Source organism: Humulus lupulus, chromosome 8, assembly GCF_963169125.1.
Source record: "Humulus lupulus chromosome 8, drHumLupu1.1, whole genome shotgun sequence".
Taxonomy (NCBI): Eukaryota; Viridiplantae; Streptophyta; class Magnoliopsida; order Rosales; family Cannabaceae; genus Humulus; species Humulus lupulus.
This window is the reverse complement of record NC_084800.1, coordinates 34,445,750-34,455,426: the sequence shown is the minus strand read 5'-3', so window position 1 is coordinate 34,455,426 and position 9,677 is coordinate 34,445,750. Positions and strand designations below refer to the sequence as shown.

General features: G+C 34.8%; 2 protein-coding genes across 2 annotated transcripts; both read right to left on the bottom strand.

Annotated features, from left to right (window-relative positions):
* Positions 1-8,298: 8,298 nt before the first annotated feature.
* Positions 8,299-8,772, bottom strand: LOC133795252 (uncharacterized). The gene has a single exon (XM_062232708.1). The coding sequence runs from the start codon at positions 8,770-8,772 to the stop codon at positions 8,299-8,301; it is 474 nt and encodes a 157-aa protein (XP_062088692.1).
* A 35-nt stretch (positions 8,773-8,807) lies between these two features.
* On the bottom strand, positions 8,808-9,604 carry LOC133795251 (uncharacterized). Its single transcript, XM_062232707.1, has 2 exons — positions 9,051-9,604; positions 8,808-8,967 (listed from the first exon to the last, which is right to left on the bottom strand). The coding sequence occupies exons 1-2, from the start codon at positions 9,602-9,604 to the stop codon at positions 8,808-8,810; spliced, it is 714 nt and encodes a 237-aa protein (XP_062088691.1).
* Between the last annotated feature and the right edge of the window lie 73 nt (positions 9,605-9,677).

Genomic DNA, 9,677 nt, shown 5'->3' with positions numbered 1-9,677 from the left:
AACACATCAAACATCAAACATCAAATTGAAGGCAATAACATAAACCTGAAAGAAGTGAAATAAACTAAGACAATAATTTAATAATTTGGAAAATTATTTCCGGTTTCGTCAAGATAATCATAATATCGACTATAATCTTGTGGGATATTTTCAAAATAATTAATTGGATATAATAATTGTGATGATTTTAGGAAAATAATATAATAATAAAAAAAATATTATATTTTATTAAGAAAATAATATAATAATAAATAATATTCTTTTTTGTGTAACTTTTGGTGTTGTGGTTGGAATGTAAAAAAATATAACGACATATTTGGTGTTGGTGCAATACCAAATTTGGTCCAACGTGCAGCAAATATGGTGATGCAGTGGTTGTTTTCTCTCCAACCCGACATCTGATTGGCATATATGCAGTGGTAGCTATAGTGCACTGCATATATGCAATGGCACTGTAGTTACTGCATTTTTTATTATTATTATATTATATTTTATAATATTTAAATATATTTATATATTATTAAAAAATAACATAATAATAAATAATATTTTTTTGAACTAAATTTGGTGATATGGTTGGAGATGGTCTAAGAATCAAAGTGACCACCTTATTTCATAAAGTCACTTTATTCTTGATAAAAACATACATATTTTTTAAATAATTAAAAAACTAAAATAAAAATCTTTATTCTTTTGCAGGGAAAAAAATGATACTGAATTAGGCTTTATAATTCTTTTTTAAGACAATATTTCTTCGGTATTCCACGAAGGTCATGCCAATTTTCTTTTTCCTTTTATTTTTTCTAATTGCTAGAACCCTGAAACTGCACTTCTTAGTTCTTACCAAAACGATAAATATAATTTTTTTTTTAAAAAAAACTATTTATAAATATTCAAACAACATAATTTGCTTATTACGGGTATAATTTAATAGAATTATATATATAAAATGATTGAAATATACACATTTAAATATAAATTAAATAGTAATTAATAAAATATGTCAAATTTAATATATATCAATAAACAAAAATGACATAAATGTATAGCTACAATGTACACATCTATATAATGTTGGAAATATACAAAGTTATTTTAGAAGTCTAGATTAATAATGAATTTTTAATATGTATAAGATAGTATTTATGTAAATATATTTACTATTAAGATAATTAGTACTATGTTGTTGATGACGTTTTTCGTCAACTAAAAACAAGAATAATTAAGCAAAATAAATATTTTAGAAAGAATAGGAGCACAAAGATTTTTTACGTGGTTCGGTAGTTAAATCTACCTAGTTCACGAGTCACTTTTATTAAGATAATCTACTTTAAAGCCTTAATGCAATTTCACAGAGATTGAGTACAAGATTTGTGCATGAAAATTGCAAGTGAACAATCCCAAATATTTATAGACTGGGTTTAGATTCTCTTCTCACGATTTTAGGGAAGTTACACAACAATATACATTTGAATTTGAAATATATTGAATCCCTTAAAGAATCGGTGTGACTAAACTGATACATAAACCAATTATGTGAATATAGGCTTTAATCACTCATACGTAATCGTCTGCCATCTTTAAATATACGCTTTCGAGGCTACCACCACAATCTTTGAGCTCACACATAGACTATTGCCCAAACCAACAACTACCAGTCTTCTAAAGTCAGCCTTTTGCTACAGTCTGAACCTTTTGAATTGACCCCTCGAAATGGTTAAGTGGCATCAACAATGATAATATATATATGGAAGACTTCTCAATGGTTATTACCCATAGATGGTTACCATAAATCACTAAACAAGTTTTTGATGATGAATGATTATAATGATGATGAAAATAAATAAATAAAATATATAAAATCAATAATATCGAATTTTTTAGATTAATTAGACAATAAACATTAGTTGGAAATATAATGGTCACATTAATTAATTCCAAAATTATTTTTTTTCTCATGAAATTGATAAAAGGAATGAATCAAGAATGAAGAAGCAATGGAGAATGAATATTAAATCAGATTTTTTTATTCTTTAATTAATAAATATGTGACCGCCATATTCCAAAAATTTAAAAAGTTAACATTTATTTTTAGAAATATTAATTAACAATTATAAATATGTATCATTCATCTTAATCTAATAGTTAATATTAAAGTAACCACCATGGGTAGAACCATTAAGAGTGCCCTTATATATATATATATTAAAACTTAATTTAATTATTTCACAAGCCTATATTTTGAGATAATTTAACTCGTCTCGAAATTTTGGGTATAACATCTGTGAATGCATTTTTTTTGTAATAATAATTAACATTTGTTGACGCGGTTCTTCGCCAACATGTAAATAAGAAAATAAGAGGAAGGGATTAGTGCTTATGTTGAACCGAAATAGATGAATAATCTTTGTAAATGGACTGGTGACACAATCACATTTTTTAGGTGGTTCAAAGGTTAAAATCATTCTACTCCACCAGTCAATATTATTGCTATATGCTTGGTATTCTTTTACAGGGTATTTCCTTACACAATAGAATCCAACCCTTTGCAACTCCCAGGGTCTCCATATTTATAGGAGAGGGCACCTGGGAGTTGGTAAGAAGGTCATCCCGTGACCTTCTTACCTATCATGTCAACTCTGTGACATTCGTGATTAATTCCTAAAACCTGACACATGAAGTGTGGTCTAATCAATAGGTAAGGGGGATAATGGGCCGCACGACCCAACCCAGTCGTGGGTGTCTGAATACGCACGTTCATGTTGCGTGTCCGAGAAGTCAGGGATATATCAGACACGTGATGTCTGATATATGCACGTTTACCTTGCGTGGTTGACTTTACAAAAGGTCACAGCCTCCAACTCTAGCTCGTACCACGAGCTGGATGCTTCCCTCGACTTGTGGCCTTCAGAGTCCAGACAGTCCTCAAGTAATCTTGGCGAACCCTTCGGATACCCGAGCTAACGAGATAGGACCTGACGATAGCAGCTCTGGTCATGGGTTCCACGTGGTTGATATGATTTAGGCCGTATCTTAGCTCGCTATTAGCCCGTGGGAAAATTAGGGCATACAACATTAATTGTGTTTAATGGTTTTTGCAGGTTCTTTCTCAGTTATCCAGGCAAAGGCTGTTGTTCTAATGGGAGCTTTGGATTAGGCATTACATCTGGGTCTTTCTTTATCTGTTGTTGAGTCAGATTGTTTGGTATTAGTATCTGCTTTTTATAAGCGATTCAAGTTTTTTAATGACTTGGGTTCTCTATTAGATGATAATGCAAGTTTGTTGTATAATTTTCCTAAAGTGTCTCACATCTATGTACATCGATTGACTAATAAGCCTGCACATAGATTAGATGCGCATTCTCTTATGGTGGACGAAGAACTTGCTTAGATAAAGGATTTTCCTCATTTATTCATAATTTATTACACTATGATTATTATCAATGAATTATTCATTGCATAAAAAAAATCATGAAATATTATAATTTATTATAAATTAGAGTTTATTTTATTTATGACGGAATAGATTCACGATTAGGTTTTATTGTGTATAAATGTAGACAAAAATAATATATGTTTGTAAAGAATGGATTGAATTGCATTCTCAAAAGGAAGTTGCGTAGTCAATGAAATTATTTATAAAGTTACCTAATTTCAATTAATTCCCATCCTCCAAAAATTACTTTTCTTTGTTACATTTGTTTATTAATTTCTTTATTTTATATTAATCAGTTATAAACTTCTAGCGGATTTGTTGATACTAATAAAGTCAATATATTTTTCCATTCTTATATATTTCCACTAATAACCAATATTATATACTGGATTAAATGATAAAATTTATCTTGCAGTTTAGTAAAAAATAATTAATATTTTTTTATTTTCCAATATATTATTGATCAAACGCAATTAGTTAAATAATTGTGTATATATTTTTTTCTTTCACCCACAATTATTTAATTTTTAATTGAGTTATGTTTGTATATATATTTATCAATTTGGACAAGCATACAGTTTAGATGAGAATTTGCATTGTTTTACAGTGGGAAATTTTACACTATATGTTCTATAACATACTTAATATTTTTAAAATGCCAACATAACTTACTCTCTCAAACATATGCTATTTCTAAATTTTTGGATAAAAACACCCCTAGCATTAACACACTCTCTTCCCAGCCGAACTCTCTCATTTATCTCTTAGTAGAGTTTTCTCTCAACCTCTCAGACCCCTCACATTCTCACTATCTCTCTCAGGCGAAGCTCTCTCTCTCCTCACAGCCGTCGTCGCCACCTTCTTCTCCATTGCCGGCAACGGCAAGTCAGTTTTTGTGGTTTTTTTTTTAAAAAAAATTTGAATCGTAATGTATAAAATCGATGAAATGGGTTTGATTTTTAATCTTTATTTTGCAAAAATGTAGCTTAAAATGGGTTTGATTCTATGTGCATCATTTTGGAAGATTATGTTTAAATTCTGCAAAAAATTTGTGAGTCGATATTCATTCGATTCCACATCGATGTCATTTCGATGCTTCATCGATGGTACTAATTCGATGACATACAGTGCATGTGCAGATTTTTAAATTATTGAAAAGTTGTTCATCGATGCGCAATCGATGTTCCATCGATAGTATTTCGATGGACCAGTAAATGAAGGGGATAGTCCATCGATGCGCAATCGATGGTATATCGATGTCAGTTCAATGCTTGCATGGCTTTCATTTTTTTGTATAAAAATCGATAAAATTTCGATGCTATGTCGATGCGATGTCGATGGCTTTTACATGTTTATTCGATGCTCCATCGATGTTATTTTGATGCCATTTCGATGGTTGTTCAAGCACATTAATTTGATGGTGATGCATCGATGTTTATTCAATGCTATGTCGATGCGATGTCGATGGTTTTTATATGTTTATTCGATGCTTCATCGATGTCATTTCGATGGTTGTTCGAGCACATTAATTTCATGGTGATGCATCGATGTTTATTCGATGCTATGTCGATGCGATGTCGATGGATTTATATGTTTATTCGATGCTCCATCGATGCTATTTCGATGGTATACGATAGTATTTCGATTCTATTTCGATGGCACATCGATAGTTTGTTTGTTTATTTGTAAAATCAGTTTCGATGGTATATCGATAGTATTTCGATGTTGATTCGAGGGTGGCTTAGTCAGTTGTATATCGATGGCCCATCAATGGTATATCGATGGCATTTCGATGGTATATCAATGGCATTTTGATGGTATTTCGATGGAACATCGATGACAACAACAGACTGAGTATTTTTTGTAAATTCAACTAATTCTTTTTTTGTGTGGATATTTTGCAGATGCTACCCAAACGTATCCCACCGCTTGAGATCCCTATAGAGGATCATTATGTCGGTCGTATGACCTATAGGGGTTTCGAGAGGTTAACAAAATTAAAGAAAATATTTGAGGAGCATGGATTGTTGGGGAGGGTGAATGAGTCTGTTTTTGGACCATTCTTCACAGCCCCTGCCTTTTCGTTTTCTGGGGCATTGGTAAACACACTGCTTTTGCGGAAGGTCAAGTCTCCGCGTGGCGACGAAGTGCACTTCTTGATGGGCCCAAACTTATGTAAGTTTGGGGTGCACGAGTTTGCCATTATCACTGGCCTGAGCTGCTCCTGTCCACCACTTGTCGTTGACATCCAACCTCACCTTACTTCCTCTCGCCTAGTTGATACATATTTCAGTGTAGAACCCGAGAAAGACATTAGGTTCAGTATGTTGGAACGAGCTTTTAGTATGTGCGATGTACCTGAAGATTTGTACAAGCTCGGTTTGGTTTACTTTGTGGAGGCGATATTATTGGCCGCTGAGAACGACAATGCTATTTGGCGAGATTCATTGTCGATGGTCGAGGATTTAGATTATTTTGAGAAGTATCTGTGGGGATCCCTTTCATTTGATACAACTATGAAACAATTCAATAGAGATATGAAAGCGATTGGTGCTACAATACCTGGTAGGAAGGCGAAGAAGATCACTGAGGTGGAGTCTTCTAAGGGGGTTCAGGTGGAGGCAAAGTACACTTGCAAGGGATATCCACCAGCCTTGCAATATTGGGCATACGAGATGACTCTTCATTTACAGAAGGAATATGCCAAGCCCTATGGATTCAAGTTCCCTAGGATGCTACAGTGGGAGAGCACAGGCCTGCTGAAGCATTTGCATTTGAAGGATGTACTTGCGAGGAGACTTGTAAGTTATATTAAATTTAAATAATTCAAGAACTTTTTAATTATACTAATCAACTTATGTCGTTTCTAATTTTCTTATTTTGTTTCCATTACAGTTGTCATGCATTTCTATCCTAAGGCCTCGACCAAACGAGCGAGACTTCTTCGATACCACATATCAGAGGACAGAGGGGGATGCTCCTAGGTATGCGATGCTGCAGGATATGATCCAACCTGCACCAGAGGATGGAAGACCTTACAATCCTGAGGTAGAGGTTGCTGCGATGGCTGAGATAGACGTGGAGGCTGGCATATTTGTGGAGGATGCCCCGACAGAGACTGCTCTAGATACTAGTGCAGAACCTACTTCTGCTGCTGCTCTTGGGGCTTATGAGGTTGTGTTGGGTGAGATGGCCAGACTATCAGGTGCAGTGGACGAGGTTAAGGCCACTCTAGGTATCGTCCTTAAAAATTAAGAAGTCATATTAGAGAAGCTGGCAACACTTGGTGGTATACCTACTCCTGCACCTACTCCAGCAAAGGATGTAGAGTACGACATTCTCCCCACATGTTACGAGCCTTCTGATGGAGAAGCCACACCTTCTCAACCAGTGTAGATGGTCTTAGGTACGACTAATCCATGAGTTTTTACATGTTTTAAAGATATTAGATATTATTTGCTCCCGTTACAGGTAAGCGTACTAGACAGAGACCAGTAAGGTACGAGGACTATACTCCAGCAGCCAAGAAACCAAAGTTCAAGGACCCAATTACGATCCTTCCTTTAAAGGTGTTGGATCAAGATATGTTGACAACTTTTAACCGATGGGTACTCGGTGAGATTTACAACAGCAGACTGAGGAAGTTGGAATGTTGTGATGAGACCCCTGTTTGGTTCTTGAAGTTGAAGGTGGCAAAAAAATGGTTGGCAGAAACTGTAAGTCTCTTATATTTGTTAGAACATTTATCTCATTTTAACAATCCACTCTTCCTTAATGATACTCTATTTATTCTCAGCATCTCGATGCTGCGAATTATCTCATACGGAGACGTATTTCTGAGTTGCTGAGGACGTACCCCATGAAAGCCACCGTACTTGATTCATCATTTGCACATTATATTCCTGCTAGACATTCAATAACAAAAGCAGGACTTACCAATGGGATGAGGGCATTCTTAATTTCGTGAAAGGAGATGCTAAAAAATACAAGAAGCCTTGGGGTGATTGCAACGAGGTCTACTTCCACTGGTGCTTTGAAAATCGTCATTGGGTCCTTTGCGAAATAAATTTCACTGATTGGATGATCACTGTATTTGACTTAGATCATTCCAACTTTAGCCATAATAAGTTCTCTGAGTTGATCGAGCCTTGGACTAGGATGCTTCCATCTTTACTTAACACTTTTGGTATGTTTAAAGGATACCCCAGGTTGAAAATAGCTAGACCGAATATCACCGTTCCAAACTTTGATAGGCGGCGCATGTCCACTGATATTGTCCCACAATCTAGAACCAGGTATTTAGACATACTAACTTCAGATTTTCATAACACTCTTCTCCTTTACTTTTCAATACACTCACAAATGCGATTTCTTGGTTTCAGCAGAGATTGCGGCGTATTCGCCATCAAACACTTGGAGTTTATTCTTGGAGACATTCCCTTATCATATGCCATCGAGGGCCACATTCAGTACTTTAGGGATAAATTATGCATCAACATTTTTTATGAGAATGTGTACCCTTGATGTTAGAATATTTATTTTGATTTCTTTATGTTAGAACATTTATTTTTATTTCTCCTTAGTTTTGTATATAAAAAATGTCATTTCGATGGCTATTCGATGACACACAATAGTATATTTCTCCTTAGTTATGTATATAAACAATGTCATTTCGATTGACAAAATCCATTAATACAAAAATAAAAATATTAACAACGTCCATTAACACACAAATAAAAAGATTAACAAAGTCCATTAATACAGAAATAAAAAGATTAGCAAAGTCCATCAATACACAAATAAAAAGATTAACAAAGACCATTAGTACCCAAATAAAAAGTTTAACATTGGTGCCATAAATTTCAAACACGAACTTTACAAGTTGCCCTATTATGGCCTAGACCTCCACAAGTGATGCACTTGCATTGTACAACCAATTTATCTCCATTGGAAGGATGGCGTTTCTTCTTAGGCCTACCTTGTTTCTTCTTTGGACGACCAACCAAGCTTTTTTGCGCAGGTGTTCTCACTTTTATTGTCATAATGTCATGTGGAACAATCAACTCTTCCTCATTACCAGTAGGATATATAGATTTTGTGTAAGAGGGCCACCATGTCTCAATTTTATAGTAATCTGAACCCAGCGAATAAAAGTTCACCCCTCGCTTAAGGGATCTAGATAGTGCATGAGCACATAAGATACCAATAATCTGAAACACGCCACATGTGCATGTCTTATTTAGGAGGTCGACTTCACCATTCAGCTCACCATCTAACACATGGAACTCATGCCTCCCTATTGCATAAGGGATCAAGAATCGAGCTTTCTCAGCCATATCCACCAAATTTTTCTCATAGGTCGGTGCAAGAGTTATAGTTGTCTTCTCGCTAGTTTATCTCCTATCACAGAACCAGGACTGCAGTGCAGTGTGAAGCGAATAAATTTGACAAATGTAGTTATCGGAAAGCTCCTAGCGTCCCGAGTCTTATTGTTGAAACTTTCAGCGTAATTGCTTATCATTATATTATACCTGGTATCCATGAAAACTAACATTTAATAGTAATGTACTTTTAGAAGATTTCATAAATTAAAATACAATTTACAATGACATACCTATTTCCAGGAAAGTAAGCATGGGAGCACTTATCAAAATCCAGGCCTTTTAGGTATTGAGCAATAGCTGGGTCTTTTGATTTGATTTTTTTGAAGTTAGCGTGGAACTCAGATTTCCTAAAAGCATATGCCGCATTATACATCAACACATGACAATGACCAGTCTTGAATTTAGCAACCACATTCATACTAATGTGGTGGTAGCAAGCACCATGATAGGCATCGCGGAAAATAGTTTCCAAGACATGTGTAATACTTGCATGCCTGTCAGATACAAACGCCAGCTTTGACATGAAATACTTCCAAGAATCATGATTCTCACTATCCAAAATACCAAATGCAACTGGATATAGATGGTTATTTACATCGAGTGTGACTGCACATAACATCTGCCCACTGTATTTTGTCTTTAAAAAAGTGTCGTCCACACATAACACAGGACGACATGTACGAAACCCTCTTCTACTAACTCCGAGTGAGAAAAAGCAATATTTGAATCGATCTTCCTCAGTGACAAAATCTGTCAACGTCTCGTGATTTTTCTGTTGAAGCATGAACAGGTACGATGGTAACTTCTGGTAGGATGCTTCCAGTGTCCCTCTGACATAAGAAAGAACCTTCTCTCAG

What these genes read in the sequence shown, in the direction of transcription:
- LOC133795252 (XM_062232708.1), bottom strand. Translation starts at nt 8,772, where the DNA reads ATGGCTGAGAAAGCTCGATTCTTGATCCCTTATGCAATAGGGAGGCAT.
- LOC133795251 (XM_062232707.1), bottom strand. Translation starts at nt 9,604, where the DNA reads ATGCTTCAACAGAAAAATCACGAGACGTTGACAGATTTTGTCACTGAG. An exon ending in GCTTACTTTCCTGGAAATAG is followed by an intron (nt 8,968 to 9,050) that starts GTATGTCATTGT and finishes CATGGATACCAG; the next exon opens with GTATAATATAATGATAAGCA.